Source organism: Pelophylax lessonae (genome assembly GCF_965119305.1).
Source record: "Pelophylax lessonae genome assembly, chromosome: 12".
NCBI classification, from domain to species: Eukaryota; Metazoa; Chordata; class Amphibia; order Anura; family Ranidae; genus Pelophylax; species Pelophylax lessonae.
Genome location: NC_138779.1, coordinates 126,335,122 through 126,360,997, shown reverse-complemented (window position 1 = coordinate 126,360,997; position 25,876 = coordinate 126,335,122). Strand labels below are relative to the sequence as shown.

The 25,876-nt window shown below is 46.0% G+C and overlaps 1 protein-coding gene across 3 annotated transcripts in view; it reads right to left on the bottom strand.

Moving 5' to 3' along the window:
* USP2 (ubiquitin specific peptidase 2) overlaps positions 1–25,876 on the bottom strand; it is a 192,394-nt gene that overhangs the window by 59,370 nt on the left and 107,148 nt on the right. The window contains exon 1 of one of the 3 annotated variants that reach the window (XM_082274549.1): positions 11,620–11,716. The exons of the other annotated variants lie outside the window; for them this stretch is intronic. Coding sequence (XP_082130675.1) covers positions 11,620–11,703 — 84 coding nt within the window. The 5' untranslated portion in view covers positions 11,704–11,716. Of the gene's footprint in view, positions 1–11,619; positions 11,717–25,876 lie in introns of those variants that run through there. 3 annotated transcript variants of the gene reach the window in all.

Genomic DNA, 25,876 nt, shown 5'->3' with positions numbered 1-25,876 from the left:
ATAAAATCTGGTGTGCAGGCTATAAAATTTTTGTTGGCCGTCAACACAACGGCCGATTTTCCGTCAGTCAGTACAGATTTCGGCAGACAAAAATCTCATAAGCAAGACTGGGCATGTTCAGAGAAGAAAAAACACACGGAAAGTAAACCATCACATGACATCACTTCTGAAGTAGATTTTTGTTGGCCGAGAAAATTTGTGTGCAGTCTAGGCACATTCCAACCAACAAAACACAGCTTGGACAAAAGACGGCCGATCGGTCAGCCGATAATCGTTGCGTGTGTACGAGGCATTAGAGCTGAGAAAAGCCTGCAGCTACGCTCAATGCTCCCCAATTTCCTTAACATTCAAGCATTCCCTGACATAAAGTGATCCTGTTCTGGAAACAAGGGGGTGCACACAAATCTTTATTCAGTAGGCAAGGGACCTTTAAGCTGAATAGCCTAGGTTCAGCAGCTCCCCCCCAAAAAAGGGGCCTCCCTTAGCAGATAGCGTTCGCCTGTTTTGCAAAGTCTTGCTTTGCAATTTGTATAGTTGAATCAGAAAAAGAGCCAAACAAAGTCCAGAAATGTAGTTTATTCAATCCATGAATAGCCAAAAGACAAAATGACAGATAACGCATTTCAGAGACCAAATAATCCCCCTTCATCAGGGCTTGGTAACCACATTAAATTGCCCAAAAATCTATGCCTGCAAAAGAATACACTATATACTTACAGCTCCTGCAATCCGCTGCTCAGCAATCAACCCCCAGCACACAGAGACCTACTGTAGAGGTCAGTGTGAGGAACCACTGATTGCTGCGGGGGACCTAGAGATCTGCACTCCCGATTTTTTTTCTACAGACTTTGGGGCATGATCCCCCTTTAGCCACTTCTGGTCCAGAAGGTTTTACCTCCCAATGACCAGGCCATTTTTTTGCTATTCGGATCTGCGTTAATTTAACTGACAATTGCCTGGACGTGCAACGTTTTACCCTTATAAAATGTATGTCCTTTTTTTCCCCACAAATAAAGCTTTCTTTTGGTGGTATTTGATCACCTTTAGGCCTCATGCGTACTGGGCATTTTCAAAGCTACTTCTAAGGGCATCTGGCGGTTTTTTTCCTGCCTGTAAACTCGCCTGCATGTTATCCTATGTGTCCGCACACACATAGGCTTTTAGCCGCGTTTTCAGGCAGGAAAAATCCCCACCGCCAGTGCATCCCGGAGAAGCAGTGTTTTGGCAGAATAAACGCTTGAACCTGCTAAACGCGTCTAAGGTTTAAGTCTAAATTTATTTAAATGGCCAGAACAAATTATTTATTCAGGCCAATTAAATTAATTAAATGCCCAAATGCTTAATGCAGGTAAACGCGATACACACTTTTACAAGCATCAGGCATTTTTTTGGCCAAACCGTTACTGCCAGAAAGGAGGCTTTCAAAAAAAAAAAAAAAAAGTCAGTGTGCATGGGGCCTTAACATTTAACGTCTGCAAGACTTAACGTAGATATAAACTTTATCAGGTTAATATCAGTTCAAAAGTATTTTCAAACTTTGTAAATGTTCTGCTTTTATTAACTTAATACCTGGTGATGTTGCCATGAAGGTCCTTGTTTGGTAAATGTTGGTCACCCAATTGTGCTCCGTTGTTGACACTAGGGATCGGCTGATATATTGAGGAGGTTACCGATATTGCCGATATTGTAGTGACGTCATTGCGTATGTTGCGCCAAGCGCCTCCGCGCTGGGACAGCTTCTGCCTTCTTACTCCGCCTCCCTCAGCCTCGTCTGGACTCGGGGAGTCTTGGGACAGTGAGTGTACGGTGCACACAATGTGTTTAACACAGCCGCCACATACATACACCCACCCACAGCTGCCCGGTGCCAGCCACCCACACACCCACAGGCCTGTACCAGCCAGCCACAGGCCCTGGGCCTGTACTAGCCAGCCTCCCACCACATAGGGTACCAGCCAGCCACCCACCACAGGGTGCCAGCCAGCCACCCACCACATGGTGCAAGCCAGCCAGCCACCCAGCCACAGGGTGCCAGCCACCCACCACAGAGTGCCAGCCACCCACCACAGGGTGCCAGCCACCACGGGGTGCCAGCCAACCAGCCACCCACCACGGGGTGCCAGCCAGCCACCCACCCACCTAAGGGTGCCAGCCAGCATAGTAACAGATTTGTGTTGAAAATTGTGTTTAATTTTGCAAAAACTTTAAAATGTTCAAAATATCGGCCCATACCGATATGCAAAGGCCAAAATATCGGTACCGGCAACGAAAAACCGATATCGGTCGATCCCTAGTTGACACCCCATCACTGCACCCCAGGTAGACACAATAAGTTGCCCTACTGACACGCATTGCGCAGTCATGGTTCAGTTGTCACAGATGTGTGTTATGGTTATTAAAAGTTCTGCAAAAAATCCTTAGCATGATTGGCATACTGGGAGTTAAAGTAGACAAAGCAAGTCTCCGGCTGCCCGTATCTCCTCCTAATCCATGACATAAGAGCTGGACTGTACTGGTCTTGGCAGGAACAGTATAGTCACATAGTTCAAACATTAAGAAAGTCAAAGGGGTGATAAAGTTCACTGGTGCACGCAATGTCACATTCTTATGTAATTGTTACCTGGAATCTGTCAGCGTGGGCTGAATTGTAAGAAGATTTTTTGAAATACTCAGAAATAAAGAGAATTGCTTTGCAGTTATTGGCAAAAAACGGTATTTGGGCATTTTGGCCTACCTACAGTGCCTTGAAAAAAAAAAAGTATTCATACCCCTTGAAATCTTCCACATGTCATGTTACAATCAAAATCGTAAATGTATCTTATTGGGGTTTTATGTGATAGACCAACACAAAGTGGTACATAATTGTGAAGTGGAAGGAAAATGATAAATGGTTTTCAAAATGTTTTACAAATAAATATTGAAAAGTGTGGCGTGCATTTGTATTCACCCCCCTCAGTCAATACTTTGTAGAACCACTGTTCTCTGCAATTACAGCTCCAAGTCTTTTTTGGGTATATCTCTACCAGCTTTGCACATCTATAGAGTAACATTTTTGGCCATTCATTGCAAAATAGTTCAAGCGCTGTCAGATTGGATGGAAAAAATAGTCCAAAAAAATTAGGGCTATCTACAGCGCTTGCTAACAATCCAAATATTCAAAGTAATTAATGGGTGTTAAAACTACTACTCAATTACTTTAAATTACTTTGAATATTTGGATTGTTAGCAAGCGCTGTAGATAGCCCTAATTTTTTAGGACTATTTTTTTCACAAAACCTTTTTTACTACTGCTGCTGCTCCACCTCTATTATTTCTATCAGTTTTACTATCACACAATTTTAATATATTGTATTAATATTTTAAACACAAGGCGCGTGGAGTACACTTACCTTTAAGTGTTACTTCCTATCTAGATTGGATGGAGAGCGTCTGTGAACAGCAATGTTCAAGTCTTGCCACAGATTCTCAATTGGATTTAGGTCTGGACTTTGACTGGGCCATTCCTACACATGAATATGCTTTAATCTAAACCAGGGCTTGACAAATTTGCCTGAAATCTAGGAGCCAGCTAAAAAAGTTAGGAGCCAGTTTTTTTTTTTTTTTTTAAACTAACAACCAAGCTTTATTTAATAAAACGGATAGAACCCCACTCTCCTCTATAGCGCAATTGGATGGAAACAGACTGTCTGTCTGTTTCCATCCGATGCCATCTGATCCGATCCATGGGATGGATAGAAAATAGAACCACCATCCGTCTGTTTTTGGCGGACAGGATCAGATGGCGGCAGATTACTGCTCCATAGAGGAGAATGAAGGGTCCGATCAGGTCTGCCTGAAAAACTGACAGGCGGACCTGATCAGACAGCCCGTGTGAAAGGGGCCTTCGGCACACCAATGCATTTTGCTTTTTGCAGAAACGCAAGACATTTTTTTTTTTTTCTAACATGAGTTCCTTTGGAACATGTTCACATCAATGCATTTTTGTGCCATTTTCGGAAAGGGTCAAGGTTTTTTTTTTTTTTTTTTAATGCAAAACTGCTTTTTTTTGGTTCAATAGACTTCAACGGAGAAGCTTCAGAAAAGCATGTAGTGCATTTTTACCGTGATTTAGCATTTTAAATAAATCTGCCCAACAAACGCAAATCGCAGCAAAAACACAGCAAAGTACAGCAAAAAGCATTGCAGAAACCCTCAAAGCAACATGCATAGATGTGAATCAAGCCTAACAGGTTTTCTTCTAAGATTGCCCTGTATTTGGCTCCATCCATCTTCCCATCCACTCTGAACAGCTTCCCTGTCCCTGCTGAAGAAAAGCATCTCCACAACATGATGCTGCCACCACCATGTTTCATGGTGGGGATGATGTTGCCACCACCATGTTTCACGGTGGGGATGGTGTGTTCAGCGTGATATGCAGTGTTCGTTTTCCACCACACATAGCATTTTGCTTTTAGGTGAAAAAGTTCAATTTTGCTCTCATCTGACCAGAGCACCTTCTTCCACATGTTTGCTGTGTCCCCCACATGGCTTCTCGCAAACTGAAAACGGGACTTCTTTTGGCTTTCTTTCAACAATGGCTTTCTTCTTGCCACTCTTCCATAAGGGCCAGATTTGTGGAATGCACGACTAATAGTGGACAGATTCTCCCACCTGAGCTGTGGATCTCTGCAACTCCTCCAGAGTTACCATGGGCCTCATGGCTTTTTCACTGATTGTTTTCCTTGCCCCGGGCCTGTCAGTTTAGGTGGACGGCCATGTCTTGGTAGGTTTGCAATTGTGTCATACTCTTTCCATTTTCAGATGATGTATTGAACAGTGCTCCGTGAGAAGTTCATAGCTTGGGATTTTTTTATTTTTATAACCTAGCCCTGCTTATAACTTTTCCACAACTTTATCCCTGACCTGTCTCGTGTGTTTTTTGGCCGTCATGAAGGTTCTCTAACAAACATCTGAGGGCTTCATAGAACAGCTGTATTTATACTGAGATTAAATTGCACACAGGTGGACTCCATTTACTAATTAGGTGCCTTCTGAGGCAATTGGTTCCACAAGATTTCAGTTAGGGGTATCAGAGTAAAAGGGGCTGAATTCAAATGCATGTCACACTTTTCAGATATTTATTTGTAAAATATTTGAAAACCATTTATCATTTTCCTTCCACTTCACAATTACGTGCCACTTTGTGTTGGTCTATCACATACGTTTTTGATTGTAACAAGACAAAATGTGGAAAATCTCAAGAGGTATGAATACTTTTTGAAAGCACTGTATACAAAAGCAGGCAAACAGTCCAATCATATATGTAATACAGTTAAGGTTTCTACAAATGAAATAACTTTGGCTACATTCACGTGGGTGATAAGGGGCATACAGCCGATTCCTGCAGCAAAAAATCACTGGATTTTTGTGGCTGGGACCAGAAATCTTCTACAAAGCAAAGGTTAGGGGTGGATGAGTGACCTTCGACATCGAAAGATTATGCCCAGGGTTAGACAATTGATATGGAGATGCAAACAGCAGCCTGCTATTTCTTTGTACGGCCACAGCTGTTCACATATACCCATGAACCCAGCGCACAAGAATCCACAAGATTAGGTTTGAACCCAATCACCCCTGTGAATGTAGCTTAATGCTAACCTGTACTATGATAACATCGGGTAAAAGCAACAGGGCCGCTTTAAAGTAGATCTAAAGATAAAACTTTGGATAGAATAGGGTACGGGTAACAACCACTGTCATCTTTTTTTGCCACCCGTGTCTCACTAGATTTCCTTTCAATTCCTATCCTGAGGACTCAACATTCTAATTCTTCTAATGTGAGGTCTATCCCCTCTTAGACAGTTGTCATGGGAACAAGTATAACCATTGGAAGATGCCTCTCTGTTCCTGTTCTGTGGCAACGTGAAGATTTTGGTTTTACCCTCACCTTCATTCCTGGTAACATGGTAGATCATGGCAATTAGAGAGAGTAATTCTTCCTAAACAAGGGCACAGACAACCCGCTCACCTCCCAATTCTAAAGAAAAGTTTTGCCTCTAGTAATACTTTAATGGCACCACCACCAACACATACCCACCTTTCCTTTTCTCTCCCACCAACCTGTTCAGCCGTCGGTAGTGAAAAAAAATATCGGGTAGTTTCAGATATTGGGGAGCATGGGACTCAGCCCACACCCATATAACTGGGAAATGGCCATTTAGTTACCCGCTGCACTCAATGGGGAAAATAAAGTACTCAGCTCTGTGCAAACTCCAATCAGAGCACCGCTTCGGCAAGTAGCACCGCTTCTTTACTGATCTCCACTTGCCCCTGGGTCCCGTGCTTCAAATTTTCTGAATGAATGAAAAGCGCTCTCTGATCGGACAAGGTAGAGAGCGTGATGTCACTGCCCCACCCCATACAGTCACAGAACGCTTTGCATTAGTTCAGTAAATTCAAAGCATTCTCCAAATGGTGCCTATGCGGAGTAGCCGACCTTCTGTGTTCACAATGCACCAGGCCAGCCGCTCAGCACAGGACCAAGACGCTTGTCGAGATCACTGGAGTAGCGGTGCTACTTCAGTGATTTCCAGCTTCCAGGAACATTGGCCAGATATGGTATATACATACTGTAGCTACATCAGTCCAAGCTGAACCAAAGTAACTATATACAAATACCATACCTGGAAATTATCTTTAAGTATGGGCAGCTGGTGTGCTTAGCATTTAAAGCTGAACTCCGGGGAAAGCAAAAATCCTCCTTTGCAGTGGGGCTGCCCCACACTGCAAGAGTTAAATGTTTAATTTAGGCCTAGGGGCTGGAAAAAGCAGTTTTACTTACCCGATTCCTCGTTCCTGCGTTCTTCCTTCAGGCTGTTAGACAGGTTGCCACAGCCTCTTCTACCCCATGCTCCGGTGGTCACAGGTCCTCTGACATCATCAAGTATGATTTAGGGCTAAAAGCCTTTTACTGCTGGTGAGGACATCGAGAGACAGTCCACCGCTGCAGAGTAGGGGAGAAGAGGAGAGCACTGGCTGCTGGGGGAGCAGAAGATCAGGTAAGTAAAACTGCTTTTCCCAGTACCCCGGGCTGAAATTTTCTTTTAATCACTTCCATACCGGGCCTATTCTGGCACTCCTCTCCTACGTGTAAAAATCAGCAATTTGTTTTGCTAGAAAATTACCAAGAACCCCCAAACATATATCATTTTTTTAGCAGAGACCCTAGGGAATAAAATAGCGGTCATTGCAATTTTTTATGTCACACAGCATTTACGCACCGATTTTTCAAACTGGTGTTATTTAAAAAAAAAAAAAACAACAACAGTAAAAGTTAGCCCAATTTTTTGTATAATGTGAAAGAGGATGTTACGCTGAGTAAATCGATACCCAGCATGTCACACTTTAAAATTGTGCCCACTCGTGGATCGGCGCCAACCTTTGGTACTTAAAAGTCTCCATAGCCGAAGCTTTAAAAAAGGTAACCAGTTTAGAGTAAGGGCTCTTTCACACGGAGCGGACCGCATTGCGATCCGCTCCGGCACTTTTTTTTTTTTCTTACGGAGCGGATGACACTTGTGTCATCCGCTCCGTATGTCCGCATATCATCCCATCCGTTTGCGGATGATATACGGACATAATGTATGTCTATGGGGATTGCAGATGTCAGCAGATGACACCACTGACATCCGATTTTGCATCTGTTCCGTTTTTTAAATGGAACAAAAATAGGGTTCTGTTCCGTTCCAAAAAACGGAACAGAACTGAAAGGACGAAAATCGGATGTCAGCGGATGGTCATCCACTGACATCCGCAATGCCATTGACATGCATTATGTCCATATATCATCCGCAAAAAAATAGGATGATATACGGAAATGCGGAACGCCCGTGTGAAAGGGCCCTTACTGAGGAGGTCTTGGGGTAGAATTGTTGCTCTCGCTGTAACGTTTGCAGCAATACCTCACATGTGTGATTTGAACGCCGTTTACATATGCGGACGTGACAAACCAATGCATTCGCTTCTGCCTGCGAGCACACGGGCGCTTTAAAAATATATTTTTTTTATTTTTACACTTTCCCTTTTTTAAATTTCTTTTTTTGATCACTTATATTCTTATTACAAGGAATGTAAACATCCCTTGTAATAAGAATAGGGCATGGCAGGTCCTTTTTATGGAGAGATGTGGGGTCTATAAAGACCTCCCATCTCTCCTCTAGGCTGGAAAGACAGAGCAAAAAAAATAAAAACAAAAAAAATAAAAAAACAAACTCTCAGCCTTTCCAGCCGAGATCTCAGCAGTATTTACAACTGCCAGGCCGGACGGGACATCGTAATGTCGTGCCCAGGCCTCCACGAGTCAGACTGCCGGGGACCATCTGGTCCTTGGTATTCTAAATGGTGAACTTCAGCTGCCACCGGAGGGCGGCGGGATTGAAATGTCTCCTCCCGCCGCCTGTAAGAATGATTAAGCGGCTGAACTGCCACTATGGTTGTTCTTACAATGAAGGGAATCGCCTAAAAATGATATCTGAATGATGCCTGCAGTGCCAATATCTCCTCTCAAAGTCCAGGGCGTCATATGAGGTCCTTGGGCTGGAAGTGGTTACTCCTTACAGTTTGGGGCAGCCCCACTGCAAGGGAGGATTTTTTATTGCCCTGGAAAAAGGCTTTAAAAGGAGAAGTTCACCTTTTCATTTCATTTCTTTCCACTCCCAAGGTGTAACATGCTTTGAATGAAAAAAATGCGGCCACCGAGCTGCACACATTCACAGTTCTACAAGGTCCGGTGGCCTTTGCGGCTGTTGGTTTGTAGTTTTCCAAAACAAAAAATAATAAATGCACATTTTTTTTACCTGCAAAAAAAAAAAAAAAAATGCGCATTTATTATTTTTTGTCAAAAGATGAACTTATCCTTTAAGTGAATCTAGTAGTGTGCCCTGCACAGGTAAAGCATGTGTTCACCTTAGGCCATATTATTACCTAGTACATTTTCCATTTATTTTCTTCAAAATATATTGGACACAATTAGCGGTACTACGCGTCCACACTAATCAGGTGGCAAGAATAGATTTCTAAGGCTACGTTCACGTGTTAGCGTAGCGGACCGCGGGCAGAATCGCCGCAATTCTGCCCGCGATCCGGAAATCATTGCAAATCGCAGGACGCCTGTGCGTTGCCATTGATTTGCAATGGCACCCCAAACGCTGTGCGATGTTGCCGTGATTTCCGCCTGCCGAATCGCGGTAACATCGCGCAAACAAAATCGCGGGTCGCATGACGCCCAAAAAAGGTACAAGAGCTTCTTTGGGGCGTCATGCGACCCGCGATTTTGTTTGCGCGATGTTACCGAGATTCGGCAGGCGAAAATCGCGGCAACATAGCACAGCATTTGGGGTGCCATTGCAAATCAACAGCAACGCACAGGCGTCCCGCAATTTGCAATGATTTCCGGATCGCGGGCAGAATAGCAGTGATTCTGCCCGCGATCCGCTACGCCAACATGTGAACGTAGCCTAAAGGAAAACTCTACATTCACAAAAAAAAAAAAAAAAAAAAACAGCCATAAGTACAGAACTGCTACACAAGCCACTATGGCATTTATTACTAAGACCCCTTTCACCCTTGTGCGACTTGTCCTGCGATTTGGGACTGCAAAGTTGCATGACAAGTCGTACTGCATGATTGCCAATGAGTATCATATCTGTGCGACTTTAGGTTGCAACAACTTCAAAGTAGTCCCTGCACTACTTTGGTCCAACTTTGATGCATTTTGAGGTCCATAGACATAAGCATTGCTTCCAGCCCAGTCAAAATCGCGGCAAAAAAATTTCGGCGAAATCCCGTGACTTTTAGGTCGCATGCGTGTGAAAGGGGCCTAAAAATGACTCTCCAATGTCAGTCCTCAGTTGCGGTTATTCTCTATGGCCCCTTTCACACTTGTGTGACCTTGACGCAATGCCAATGTATTCTTGAGGTCTATGGACCTCAAGTTGCATCAAAGTTGGACCAAAAGTAGTGCAGGGACTACTTTGTGAAGTTGGTCATTGGAAACCATGGGGTATGACTTGCCCTGCGACTTTACAGTCCCAAGTCACAGGACAAGTCACACAAGGGTGAAAGAGGGCAAAAATTTTAGAAGAATACAGACTGGGGTTCCTTGCACTAAGGCAACCGGGAGCCCCAACAACCTTAGGGGAGGGGATTGTTTTTTTTCTCAACAAAACTAAAGTCAAACCCCAAAGAAAAGGTGCTGGGATAACACCCAAGCATACTATATAGTATTACACATAGTATTACATAGGATCAGTGTTTTTTGTTCTATCCGTTTGATTGTCAATGCGTTATACACTGTATGTATCTATAGTGTGATATTTATTACCGCTTTACGACCGCCCGCCGCAGGCAGCCGCTCCTGGGCAAACCGGCATAGCTATACGTCGGTTGCGAGCAGCAGGCTGGCACGCTCCCGCCCCCCACTCGTCAGCGGGGAAGCCGATGCAGCAGGCAGGCGGCTCTGATTGCCACCGGGCACCCGCGATCGTTCCCCACTGAGAGAGGACGGTCAGCTGTTATAAAACACAGCTGACCGTTCTTCTCCCTGGAATGACCACAGAGCTCCTGTGATCCTTCTATATAGGATCACATGTCTCTATGGTCATGTCACAAGCCACGCCCCCCCCCCACAGTTAGAATCACTCCCCTAGGCTCACATTTAACCCCTTGATCACCCACAGGGTTAGCCCCTTCCCTGCTGGTGTTATTAGTACAGTAACAGTGCATATTTTTAGCACTGATTACTGTAGTAATGTCACTGGTCCCCCCAAAAGTGTCAAAAATGTCAGTTAGGGGTCCGATCTGTCTGCCGCAATGTCGCAGTCCCGCAAGAAAAAAAAAAAAAAAAAAAAAAAAAATCGCAGATCGCCGCCATTACTAGTAAAAGAAAAAAAAAAAGACATAAATCTTTCCCGTAGTTAGTAGACGCAATAACTTTTGCACAAGCCAATCAAAATACGCTTATTGCGATTTTTTTTTTTTAACAAAAATATGTAGCAGAAAACCAATTGGCCTAAAATGTTTTTGATTTTTACATGTTTTTGGGTATGTTATATATTATTGTTAAATATTAATGTTATATAGCAGAATGTGAAAAATATAGTCTCGCTCTTTTTTTGTTTACAGCGCAAAGAAAAAAAAAAAAAAAAAAAAAAAAAAAAAAAATCGCACAGGTGATCAACTACCACCAGAAGAACGCTCTTCAATTTTATTTAGGTACAGCGCCGCATGATCGCGCAATTGTCAGTTAAAATAACGCAGTGCCGTATCGCAAAAAATGGCCTGGCCATAGAGGGTGTAAAACCTTCCAGTCCAGAAGTGGAAATGGTACACTCTGGTATGGCATGGGAGAAATTTTCTTGCTTGTGCGATCGGAATTATATCTGATGAACTGTCGCGATCGACTTTCGAAAAGCTCTGTACCAACGATCCGATTATCGCACGATCGCTTGGAAAGCGCTATTTTCCCTCTGATTTTTGGATGGTGTGTTGGGCCATTGAAATCAGAAATGGGTATCAGAAAATGGGTACCCCTGCAATAAGGACAACCCTGGCACGCCCCCTCCTCCATCCCTCACTCCTCACCTTGGTTCTATGGAGCACGAAGTCCAGGAGATGAGATAAAATGATGGCCCCGGGAATGTGCTGCTCCTTGCCGCTGCCGGTCATGGTGAAGGTGAGAGGAGTGCGGTGTATAGAGGAGGACGGTGTGCTGGGAGCGATCACTGCAATGTAATGTACAGGAGGGTCCCGGGAGCTCCTCTATGTAGACGGCACACACCAGCACTGAATGTCCTCTCCCTCCTCTCCTCTGTCCGGACACTCATTACCTCCGGCTGGAATTTGACAGCTAGTGACGTCGGCAAGGGAGGGGGGCGGGGCGGAAGACACATGGGGAGAGCACACTGCTTCTCCCAGGGGATGGAGTCACCTGCAGGGGGCGTGTTCAGGTAGCAGAGAGGACAAGGTGTGCCAGATCCCAGGAGCACACAATGTTCATCCTGCTCACCTTATGTACTACAATGTATTGTCTGTAATAATAATATTTATATACACTCACTGGCAGGGCTGCTGCCAAGCGCCAGCCCCCCCCCCCCCAAATTTATCAAGACAATATTTTCACTAAAGATACACTAAAATCATTATCAGCGGACACCCATAACCGAGAACCCGTGTGAATTATTAGCCCTTAATTGTTTTTTTACATTTTTTTTTAAAAAAATAACTTTTTTTAAGGGTTAATTTTTTTTTAATTTTTACAGGACAGGGAAGCTGGGAGGGGGGGGGGGGGCAGAAGCAGGCAGAACAGGGGGGCACACGGGAGGGGGGGTTAGAAGAAGGCAGAACAGGGGGGCACACGGGAGGGGGGTCAGAAGCAGGCAGAACAGGGAGGGGGGGTCAGAAGCAGGCAGAACAGGGAGGGGGGCACACAGAAGGGGGGAGTCAGAAGCAGGCAGAACAGGGGGGGCACATGGGAGGGGGGGGTTAGAAGAAGGCAGAACAGGGGGGCACACGGGAGGGGGGTCAGAAGCAGGCAGAACAGGGGGGGGGTCAGAAGCAGGCAGAACAGGGAGGGCACACCGGAGGGGGGGTCAGAAGCAGGCAGAACAGGGGGGGGGCACACGGGAGGGGGGTCAGAAGCAGGCATAAAGGGGGGGCACATGGGAGGGGGGGCCAGAAGCAGGCAGAACAGGGGGGCACACGGAAGGGGGGGGTTAGAAGAAGGCAGAACAGGGGGGCACACGGGAGGGGGGTCAGAAGCAGGCAGAACAGGGGGGGGGGCACACAGAAGGGGGAGTCAGAAGCAGGCAGAACAGGGAGGGGGGGTCAGAAGCAGGCAGAACAGGGAGGGGGGCACACAGAAGGGGGGAGTCAGAAGCAGGCAGAACAGGGGGGGCACACAGAAGGGGGGGGGTCAGAAGCAGGCAGAACAGGGGGGGGCACACGGAAGGGGGGAGTCAGAAGCAGGCAGAACAGGGAGGGGGGGTCAGAAGCAGGCAGAACAGGGAGGGCACACCGGAGGGGGGGTCAGAAGCAGGCAGAACAGGGAGGGGGGGGGGGGTCAGAAGCAGGCAGAACAGGGGGGGGCACACGGGAGGGGGGGTCAGAAGCAGGCATAAAGGGGGGGCACATGGGAGGGGGGGTCAGAACCAGGCAGAACAGGGGGGGGGCACACGAGGGGGGGGGGGGTCAGAAGCAGGTAGAACGGGGGGGCACACAGGAGGGGGAGGTCAGAACCAGGCAGAACAGGGGGGGGAGGTAAGAAGCAGGCAGAACAGGGGGGTCAGAAGCAGGCAGAACAGGGAGGGGGGCACACGGGAGGGGGGTCAGAAGCAGGCAGAACGGGGGGCACATGGGAAAGAGGGGTCAGAAGCAGGCAGAACAAGGAGTGGGATTGGTGTCGGAGAAGCAATTACAGGAATGATGTCCTGTGTCTGTGTCTCTCCCTGCAGTAGCTGAAAGCTGTCAGGAGGGGGAGAAACTGGCTTTCAGCTGCTGCAGAGAGCCGCACAGGGCTACCTTCTGAAATTGCCCCTCCACACAATTCTCCGTGCTGTTGGGCCCCCCCCTTGTGCTCAGGCCCCCTACAGGAGGAACAGTGGTCCCCCCCTATCAGCGGCCCTGCTCTCCAGCCACTTTATTGGATACACCTTGCTATTCCCAGGTTGGACCCCTTTTGCCTTCAGAACTACCCTAATTCTTCATGGCATAGATTCAACAAGGTGTAGGAAACATTCTTTAGATAGCATTACACAGTTGCTGCAGATTTGTTGGCTGCACTTCCATAATGCGAATCTCCCATTCCACCACATCCCAAAGGTGCCCTATTGGATTGAGATCTGGTGACTGTGGAGGCCATTGGAGTTAGGGTTGCCACCTCATCCCTTTAACCTCAAACACATATGAATTACACAGGTTCTGGGGCTAAATTAATGCAGATAAGGCACCGAATTTAACCACTTCTGGACCGGAAGATTTCCCCCCTTAATGACCAGGCATTTTTTGCAATTCGGCACTGCGTTACTTTAACTAACAATTGCGCGGTCGTGCCACGCTGTACCCAAATAAAATTGATGTCCTTTTTTCCCCACAAATAGAGCTTTCTTTTGGTGGTATTTGATCACCCCTGCGATTTTTTTTTTTATTTTTTGCGCTATAAACAAAAAATAGCGACAATTCTGAAAAAAACAATATTTTTTATTTTCTGTTATAGAACATTCCCAATAAAGAAAAAAAAAAATAGAAATCCAAGTTTTCTCATCGTGCTACATATTTTTTCAAAAAAAAAAGAAAAATCCCAATAAGCGTATTTTGATTGGTTATCACATCTAAAAACTAGGGGAAAGAATTATGTCATATTTATTTATTTATTTTTTACTGTGATTTTTAGCAGGACTGCGACATTATGGCGGACAGATCGGAACCCTAACTGACATTTTTGGTGGGCCCAGTGACATTACTGCAGTAATCAGTGCTAAAAATATGCACTGTTACTGTACTAATGACACTGGCAGGGAAGGGGGTAAACACCAGGGGCAATCAAAAGGTTAAATGTGTCCCTAGGTGGTGCTTTCTAACTGTAGGGGGGATGGACTTGCATGAACACAGAGACCTGTTCTCTCTCCACATGAGCGATAACGGGCGCTCTGCGGCAATCGCGGCCGCTAGCCCCATAAATCAGCTTCCCCGCTGGCCAATGGGGGTGCACACCCCTAGGATTGCTCCCATGAACCGCTGTACAGGTACGGCGTTTTGCGGGAACCTGCTGCCGTATATACATGGAGGCTGGTCGGCAAGTGGTTAATTACCACCCTAATCAGCCACAGAACCTGTTTAAAAGGATAAGGTGGCAACCCTAATTGGAGTACAGCGATCTCATTGTCATGTTCAGGAAACCAGTGGTGAGATGATTTGAGCTTTGTGACATGGTGCCTTATTCTGCTGGAAGGAGCCATCAGAAGATGGGTACACTGTAGTCATAAAGGGATGGACATGGTCAGCAACAATACTCAGGTAGGCCACGGCGTTTAGAAACAATGCTCAATTAGTACTAAGGGGCTCAAAGTGTGCCAAGAAAATATCCCCCACACCATTACACCACCACCACCAGCCTGAACCGTTGATACAAGGCAGGATGGATCCATGCTTTCATGTTGTTTATGTACGCAAAATTCTGACCCTATCACCTGAATGTCGCAGCTGGTTGAGACCCATCAGACCAGGCAAAGTTTTTCCAATCTTCTATTGTCCAATCAATTTTGGTGAGCCTATGTGAATTGTAGTCTCATTTTCCTGAATTCAGTGTGGTCTTCTGCTGCTGTAGCCCATCTGCTTCAAGGTTCAATGTGTTGTGCATTCAGACAAAAAAATATTCTGCATGCTTTGGTTTTAACCACTTAAGCCCCGGAAGATTTTACCCCCTTCCTGACCAGGGGGTATTTTGCGATTCGGCACTGCGTGACTTTAACGGACAATTGCGCGGTCGTGCGACGCTGTATCTAAACAAATTTGGCGTTCTTTTTTTCCCACAAACAGAGCTTTCTTTTGGTGGTATTTGATCACCTGTGCGATTTTTTGATCACGCGCTATAAACAAAAAAAGAGCGTAAATTTTGCAAAAATAACAATATTTTTCACTTTTTTTTATATGAAATTCCCCCCCAAAAAAATGTAAAAATCAAAATTTTTTTAAATTTTCGGCCAATTTGTTTTTTGCTACCTATGTTTGGTAAAAAAAAAAAAAAAAAATCGCAAAAAGCGTATTTTGATTGGTTTGCGCAAAAGTTATTGCGTTTACTAACAAAGGCAAAGATTTTTGTCATTTTTGTTGTTGTTTTTTTTTTTTAACGCGTAATGGCGGCGATCTGCGATTTTTTTTTCGGTACTGTGACATTGCGGCGGACAGATCGGACCCTTGACTGACATTTTTGCCACTTTTGGGGTTACCAGTGACATTTCTACAGTAATCAGTGCTATACATATGCACTGTTACTGTAAAAATACACTGGCAGTGAAGGGGTTAACTTTTTTTTTTAAAGGGAGGGGCTATGTGTGTCCCTAGGGGCGTGCTTTCTACTGTGATTGGCTGTGGCTTCAGATGTATGAAGAATGATCAACAGTTCTACATAGTAGAACCGTATGATCATCCTTCATACACAGGGGAGAATGACAGGCGGCTTGTTTACACAAGCTGCCTGACTTTCTCCCTCTCCCCCGACGATCGCAGAGTGACCCGCGGACATCGGGTCCGCCGGTCACACACGCGGGGGGGGTCCGTGACCACACGGGAGCGGGAGCGCGCCTCCGGCGGTGCGCGCTCGCTCCCTAGACCCTCACAAGCTAGTGACGTAGCCCTACGAAGGGCTGACCGCTGACGTAGATAGTCATGTGGCGGTTGGCAAGTGGTTAAGGAGTGGTTATTTGGGTTACTGTTGCTTTTCTTCTTGAACCAGTCTGCCCATTCTCCTCTGACATCAAGGCATTTTCATCCACACACCTGCTGCTCACTGGATATTTTCTCTTTTTTGCACCATTCTCTGTAAAGCCTAGAGATGGTTGTGCATGAAAATCCCAGGAGATCAGCAGTTTTTTAAATACTCAGACCAGCCTGCCTGGCACCAACAACCATTCCACGTTCAAAGTCACTTAAATCCCATTTTCCCCCAGTTTGAACTTCAGCAAGTCATCTTCACTACGTCTAAATGCCTAAATGCATTGCGTTGCTGCCATGTGATTGGCTGATCAGCAATTTGTGTTACCACGCAATTAAACAGGTGTACCTAATAAAGTGGCCGATGAGTGTATGTACCAATAAAATAGGCAGTGTCATGGAGTTGTGTTCCAGGTACAGATTTTATTGCTTAGTTACTTTGATCCAGTACAGTAAGTACCCATTTTCCATACCTGTGGGATCCCTGTGGAAGTAATAGTCACCCCTACTAAACAATCCTGAATGCTAGAAATCATTAAAGAGATACTTTTTTTATTTTATTTTCCCACTTGCCCCCCTTTATGACCAGGGCATTTTTTTCCATTCGGCACTGCGCTACTTTACCCGACAATTGCACGGTCATGCAACATTGTACACAAACTAAATTTATACCATTTTTTTCACACAAATAGAGCTTTCATTTGGTATTTAATATGGTATTTGATCATCACTGTTTTTTTATTTTTATTTTTTTTTGCGATATAAATGAAAAAATTAGGAAAAAAAAATGTATTCTGCTACATGTTTTTGGTAAAAAAAAAAAATCCCAATAAGTGTTTATTATTTGTTTTGTGTGAAAGTTAGTGTCTGGTATAGATACTAGATTTTTTGATACTAGTAATGGCAGTGATCAGCAACTTAAAGTGGGACTGTGATAGTATGGCAGCCTGATGGACAATCTGACACTAACTGACACTGGCTGGAGGGTACACTGATACTGGCTGGAGGGTACACTGACACTGGCTGGAGGGTACACTAACTGATACTGGCTGGAGGGTACACTAACTGACACTGACTGGAGGGTATACCAACTGACACTGGCTGGAGGGTATACCAACTGACACTGGCTGGAGGGTATACCAACTGACACTGGCTGGAGGGTATACCAACTGACACTGGCTGGAGGGTATACCAACTGACACTGGCTGGAGGGTATACCAACTGACACTGGCTGGAGGGTACACTGACACTGGCTGGAGGGTACACTGACACTGGCTGGAGGGTACACTAACTGATACTGGCTGGAGGGTACACTAACTGACACTGACTGGAGGGTATACCAACTGACACTGGCTGGAGGGTATACCAACTGACACTGGCTGGAGGGTATACCAACTGACACTGGCTGGAGGGTATACCAACTGACACTGGCTGGAGGGTATACTAACTGACACTGACTGGAGGGTACACTAAATGACACTGACTGGAGGGTACACTAACTGACACTGACTGGAGGGTACACTAAATGACACTGACTGGAGGGTACACTAACTGATACTGGTTGGAGGGCACACTGACACTGGCTGGAGGGTACACTAACTGACACTTGCTGGAGGGTACACTGACACTGGCTGGGGGGTACACTAACTGACACTGACTGAAGGGTACACTAACTGATACTGGCTGGAGGGTACACTTACTGACACTGGCTGGAGGGTACACTAATGGCGCTTTTCCACTGCATGGAACCGTACCGGTTCGGCACGCTTTTGTGCTTTTCCACTGCGGTACCGCATGGTATAGGGTCGGAACGGTTCGGTACGGTACGGTATAGGTTTGCTTTTCCACTGCATGGAACCGAACGGTACGGTACGGCTCTGAAAAAACAGTACCTACTCGATTGTGGTTCCAACAGGTACCAAACTGGTACCATATCCCACAATCCTTTGCATGCAGTCACTACTAGCCACTGATTGGTCAGAGAATCCCACCCACCCCGTTGTTATCCCACCCACTTAACTTTAGTACTACTTTAGTGGAAAAGCAAACCTATACCGTACCGTACCGAACCGTTCTGACCCTATACCATGCGGTACCGCAGTGGAAAAGCAAACCGGGCCAAGCAGGGCCGACTAGAGCCTAGCCGGTACTTGCAGTGGAAAAGTGCCATAACTGACACTGGCTGGAGGGTACACTGATATTGGCTGGAGGGTACACTAACTGATACTGGCTGGAGGGTAGACTAACTGATACTGGCATCAATAGTGACACTAATACAGTGATTAGTGCTAATACACTGACTGGGAAGGGCTTCACATCTAGGGGTGACCAATAGGTTAAACATGTGTATAACAATGTTGACTGTGTGTGTTATATGGTGCTTTTACTAAGCGATCTTCCTTTTTTTTCCCCTGCTTTTCAGGGAATAAAAAAACAAAAACAGAAAGATCGTCTGTCCTGAATGCCTGGACCAAACAGTGGGTGCCGGGGGGTCAATCTTTGGCCGGCACCCACTGATTGACTTGTGCTGTAACTAATCACAGAACACCTGGGGTAGCACGTGCTGCCCGCAAGTGTTGTCACGTGTCAAATAAGTGATCCAGCGCAGAGAGGTCGCTTTCCTGCTGTACTTGTAAGTGAGCAGGTTGGCAAGCAGTTAAAGCGCAGTTCCACCCAAAAGTGGAACTTCCGCTCACTTGCTTCCCCCCCCATCCGGTGCCACATTTTGCACCTTTCAGGGGGGAGGGGAGAATGGGTACCTGTTTTTGACAGTTACCCTTCCCCACTTCCGGGAGACGGCGCCGCGGCACTGTCCCTCGGAGGTTTGGCCCCCTCCTCCTTCTCCTGCTGCCGAGCCAATCCGAATGCGCAGCGTGCTTCGTGCATGCGCAGTAGGGACCCGCCTGTAAAGACCCAAGGCTTTACTGCTGGCTTCCCTCACCAGCAGTGGCGGTGGCAGCACCTGACAGCTGATGGAAACATCGGCTGCAATGCCGGCATCGCTGGACTTTTTGTACGACAGCCTAAATTGACTGATCCAACATGTTGGTTTTTTTGCAAAAATTGGCCAAATTTCATATCATTAATGGGGGAGTTGTATGATTTGACCTAACAAAACACAAGAAGGAAAAGATAACAAAATAAACACTACTCGAGTCATTGTTTGTCTACAACATAGATTGATGATAATGCAGGAAATACTATAGGTTACAGCAAAGTCTGCTAAGGTGCCAACATGTTTGCAAGAAAAGTGGAATAAACACAAACGTATGTGCGTGTATAATGGACCTTTCACACCTTTTATCACTTGCCGACCGCCGCAAGTACATATAATGCGGCGGTCAGCCCCCCCTGGGCAAAGTGACGTATGGGTACGTCACTCGCCCGCGAGCCAATAGGGGGCGAGTGCGCGCCGCCGGAGGCGCGCTCCCGACCCCGCTCGTTCACTGCCCACCCTGCGCGAGTGACCAGCGGCTCCGATGTCCGCCGGCCACTCGCAATCTCCCGCTGGAGAGGGAGAAAGGCAGGTGGCTGATGTAACCAAAGCCGTCTGTCATTCTCCCTGGTGTTACTGCAGAGATCATACGATCCTGCTATGTAGAATCATATGTCTCTGTGGTTACATCACAAGCCACGCCCCTTTACAGTTAGAAGCACGCCCCTAGGGACACACTTAACCCCTGGATGTGTAATAAAGTTAACCCCTTCCCTGCCAGTGTCATGTTTACAGTAACAATGCACATGTATAGCACTGATTACTGTAGTAATGTCACTGGTACCCCCCAAAAGTGTCAAAAATGTCAGTCAAGGGTCCAATCTGTCCGCCGCAAAGTCTCAGTCCTGTAAAAAAAAAAAAAAACGGAGATCGCTTCCATTACTAGTTAAAAAAAAAAAAACATAAAAATGACAAAAATCTTTCCCTTAGTTAGTAAACGCAATAACTTTTGCGCAAACCAAAACATATGTAGCAGAAAACAAATTGGCCTAAAATGTTAAAAAATTTAGATTTTTACTTTTGGGGGGGGGGGGGGGGGATTTCATATAAAAAATGTGAAAAATATTGTTATTTTTTCAAAATTGTCGCTCTTTTTTTGTTTATAGCGCAAAAAGTAAAAATCGCACAGGTGATCAAATACCACCAAAAGAAAGTTCTGTTTGTGGGAAAAAAAGGACGTCTATTTTATTTGGGTACAGCGTTGCACGACCGTCCAATTGTCCGTTAAAGTCACGCAGTGCCGAATCGCAAAATTGGCCCTGGTCTTTGAGCAGCCAAATCCTCCGGGGCTTAAGTGGTTAAGCAATGGCAGGAAAAAATCTAAAGAAAGAAGCTAATAATGACCTACTGCAGTGTTTTACACCTCATTCACTGCAGAATAAAAAGGTCCAGCAAGTCTGCTTCATACAGGAGGTGCAGACATGTCTGCAAGTAAAGTGGAATAAACACAAATGTCTGCATGTTGAATGGACCTTTCTTAAATCATGTACTACATAAGAAACATCAAGTGTTGTGAATACAGTTGGTATTACAGTAGAGGTGTTTAAGGTCAAAACAACATTGCATCACTTCCCAGACTGGCATAAAAAATAGTGTTTGTGTAGCACCCTCCTAGGTAGGTGCTAAGAAAACACATTTGGTGGCTCTGTTCTGCTTATCAGGAGAGCCGGATCTGTTAGTTTTGCCTGTCACGTTTCCAGGTGGGATTTATTTGGTCTAAGGGAGTCTCCCCACTGTATCCAATAAGGGAGCTTGTTGGACAGTGGAGGAAACCTAACCAGTAGCATACCAGGGTTTATGGCTGTCTCAGTGGGTGGGCATTGCTGCAATGCATCCTGGGATTGGATATAAATCCGGAGGGAGAATGTGACAGGGCGTCTTTTGGTGGGAGCAAAGTCCCAGGAGGAGGTGGACGGCTGTCTCTCCTCCTGCTGATGTGAGGAAGGTGGTCCAGGCGGTCGGCCCAGGGACCAGGAGTGGAGCTGGGCTGCAGAGGATCCAGTGGGCTGACCAGTGGAGCTGTTGGGCAGAGGACTTAAGGAAAAATAGTATCGTGAGTACTGAGGGACCTACATAAGGGTCTGCCTAAGAGAGGGGACCACTCCAGAGAAGTCAGGGGATCAAGGACCCAGCTCACTCAGAGTGTTACAGTAAAGGGGGTGCCAAGTAGTTAAACCCTAAAGATAGAGATAAAGAGGGCGCCAGGAAGGGCCCTGAAGTTGTTCAGCAGTAAAGTCTACCTCAGAGTACAGCTCAAAGCGGCACAGAACAACAACTACAAGCAACCCTCAAGAGGGCAGGTGCTACATTTCATTTTCATAAGCCACTGTTATTTGACTTCTATGTAATTGATTATTATACTGCCATCCTGTGGTTATTTTATCTCTACGCCCCTCCCATTTTGTGATGTACTTCCTTTTCCTGTTCCTTCCTTATGCTTTGGATAAGAGATGGCCACATCTGTCTAGGCCTTATGCAATCTGCTCGGATCCAGGAACACGTTACCATGTTTTGATCTGCAAAATATCATCTTTCAATCATCTGCCACATTTTATTGTCTGCTACACCTACTGCTTGCAATAAAACCTACGTGGATGGAAAAAGACGTGTTTTGGTGAGTTCAGCTATCTGATAAGGGCTTTCCACAGTGATTATATCTGCTTATACAGGCCAGGCATAGGTCTCAGGAAAGTACAAGTCGCTATTACAACAGTGGGAGTCAGAATGAAACAAAACTGCAGTTTTGATCTGACTTCGTCGATCACCACACTTTATGCAGCCAACTACCCTCCCCTGTACAAAACTCTGGGGGCAGATCTCACCAGGTGGGCGACTAACCCCCCGTCGTAGTTCGGCAGGTTGCACTCGGTGAAAATGAACATTCTGCCACGGTTACTCTATTTGTTCCGTACTTTGACGATATCCATTAACATGCCAGACCTCAAAACATTTCAGAATAAGGTTGTACAGTTTATATGGGGGGATAAGAGGCCCAGGGTAAACAGACATACCCTGTATACACCTAAATTGAGGGGGGGGGGTTGGGAGTGCCGATTTTCTCAAATACTATTACGCTGCACAGCTCACCCATTTGATAAGATTCCACTCTAAGGAACCCCGCCCGATTTGGATGCAGCTTGAAGCCAGTCATGTACCTGCTCATCCCATTGAACATATACTGTGGCTACTGCCAAAGGACTGCCCCACGATCCCGACTGGCGAAACGACACGGTTTCAGGTCTCCTCATGCCCCATTGGCGCCCCTACTGGGCAACCCACGGTTTCCCCCGGGCCTCTGTCCCCTGGCCTTCACTTGGTGGACCAATAAGGGTCTTCTTCGTCTAGCAGACTTATGTGATAGTAGGGGTATTCTCTCCAGAACTGTATTGAAGGACAAATACTCTCTCCCGGAAGGGGAGTTGTACCGCTATACTCAAATCTCTCACTATGTTTCCTCTCTGAAGAGCCTCAGCGATATAGCTACCTCAACTCCACTGGAGTACCTTTGTACCAATATCGATAGACAGAAGGGATTTATCTCTACAATATATGCAGTGTTACATGACGATGATGTTAAATTACCATATATGGTCAGATGGGAGGCAGACCTGGGGGAGGAGATGGACAGGGCAGTCCGCGACGCCTCTCCCTTGTGCTTCCGGGGCTGCGGTCAGTCTGGCACGGTCATGCATATCTGGTGGACCTGCCCCAAGGTCCGCAGATTCTGGATCCGAGTATACAATTTCATATATTCTCTTACTGGTGTTAACCTGCCTAAATCCCCTGTCCAAGCACTTTTGGGCAAACCAATAACAATGGCCCCGAAACACACTAAACGTTTGGTTGCTCTCATCTTTACAGCAGCCAAGATCACCATAGCTCGCTCATGGCGATCCCCGGTGATATTACTAGAACTGCTCAAAGCTAAATTAACCTGGGTCATGGTAAACGAGCGAATGGTGGCTATCCTCCAGGACAAATTACCCCTATTTGAGAAAACCTGGGAACCTTGGATGAGATATCTGGCGGGACCCCAGTAGTATGAGAGGCTCTCCTGGTAAGCTCCTCTGGGAACATCTCTCCACGGCTATTTTGGTTTCTTTGTGGCAGACCTGGACACCACCCTCCCCTTGTCCCCATGTCTTACTCCTTTCTCTACTTCCTCTATTCCCTTTCTTCCTCCCCGAACTTTCTTATTTTCTCTTTCTATTTTTCCTTTTCTTTTCTGTACCTCCGTTGATCTATGCTTTGGGACCCCGTTGGGTTTGACAGTGCCGCCTGGAGCGGCCTTGCTATGCACTCTAGTTCTGTCATCTGGTGCAATACTGAGACTACATGGCTGTCCTGAGGCCGGGGGTTGGTGATGGGTTGGGGCCTGGCCCGAGCCGCCCGGCCGGGGACGTAGCAGACAATGTATCACCTAGTACTGTTGACTGTTATTATGCATCCCTTCGGAGACTGTATCACTAGTTCTGTTTTCTAAGTTGTACCTATGTATTTCACAACGGACGTCCTCTACACTGTTTTATTGTGTACTCTTTTCCTTTGCATTTAAACCAATAAAAACTTATTGAAAGTAAAAAAAAAACTGCAGTTTTGCTTGCACATGATTGGATGACAGAAAAAAAACAGAGCTTCCTCTCATTTCAGATCTTCACCTCAGATCTATAGCAACTGCACCTGCAGTGTACAGTATGTTTGCCTTTAGTAAATCAACCTCCCTGTTTGCATGAACAGTAGGCTATCATGCAGGGGAGTTTGTAGGCAAGAAAAAAAACCTGCAAGACTTCCCTAGGAGCAGCTGCAAAAATGTCCTGTGTGCATGACATGCCATGACATATGTACAGACTTGTCAGACTGTAGTGTGGTAAGGTGGGTGCCTGGGGAAGGGGGGGGGGTCAGTAAACACAGTTCAGCTGCCTGTTTTTACTGCCCCCCCCCCCCCAGTCACTCCTGTGAAAGAGCCCTCCAGGCATTGTCTTAACATTATATGTAGTGAGGGGAGGGCACACTACAAAAAGCAGACCTTGGCTTGCATTGAGTACAAGGTACACTTTAGAGTAAATCTAAAGCCAAACTGGCTGATATTAAGTTTGCAACGTGCATAATAAACAAATTCACAATTTGTTTGTTCATAAAGCACTGTTTTCATCCTCTTTTTGCACCTTAGTGCTGACAACCCCCCCCCCCCCCCCAGCCTTTTTCAGTTACTTCCTGTATACATGAACGGGGGTATTTTGCAGAAAACTTGTCAGTCTGGGGGTAGGGGAGTGTTCGAGGTGCTAGTAGATTCAAATACACTAAACAAACTGAACCTAAACTTTAGCTAACACTTCAGTTACAGAAAAGAGATGCAAAAAGAAGTAAAGTGATGCATCTGGAAGAGAGCGTGCTCTTTTGAAAAACAACAAACTTACTGACAAGATCACTAGAAGAAAATAGAAGAAAGCCTAAAAAAGAAAATAAATTCAGCCATCACATATAAGAATTGGTAAGCTGCAACATCATAAATGTTTGCTGCCAATCATTAACCACTTCTGCAAAATCAAATGTATAATAATAGCCCAATCTGTGCGTCTCAGTTCGTTATATCATACATTCAGCGGCGCTTCAGCTCACACAATGTATGTGTGCAAGTATATTAGTCAGTTTCTGCAGTGCTTCAGAGCCTGCAATTGCAAACTAGTCCCAACTCCACAGGATGTGCAGTCACAGCCAGCAAAAAGATTTCTCCTCTGATGTTCAGCACCAGTGATTGTACACACAGTATCACTAATCCTTCACCACACCGACTGTGCACCCCTATGAAGTGGCCACTCACCGAATTGCCCTTGAAATATCGCCTTTATGCATAAGCTGCATGAGCCCTTGCTTCTAGTCGGTCTGTCGTCTCTTAGGCACGTCCAGATCCTATCCGTCCACCAGGGGTCACTATCAGGCTGTATATCTCCTCAGTGCAATTTGTAAGCAAACGACATGAAGCAAGAGAGTAGTGTAATACTGTTTCGACTTTATTAATTAAATAAAACTTCCCTCCCCTTCAGCGTATATGCTTACATTTCAGTCACCCTTTGCACGCATATCATAAACACAGAGGCTTTGAAAGGTACCGCCGCTCGCCGACCGCGAGCTAGTCCCTGCTGTGGATTACAGCGCTCCTGCGGCTAACAGGCGAGATCCAGAACAACAGCGGTATCCTCCCTTCGTCTCCTCAGCAGCAGGAGCGTACGTGCATCCTGACCGGTTTCGTCTGGTAGACTTCAACAGAGGACTAACGTGCGCTGCTGCAATCAAGATTAATGTATGCAGCCGGAGGACCTCCCTCCCATCATGATTGGTTTACACCACTGATGGGTTCAAACACCTCTTCATTGCCATTACCTGGCCTGAAGGAAATTCAATATGGACATACCATAG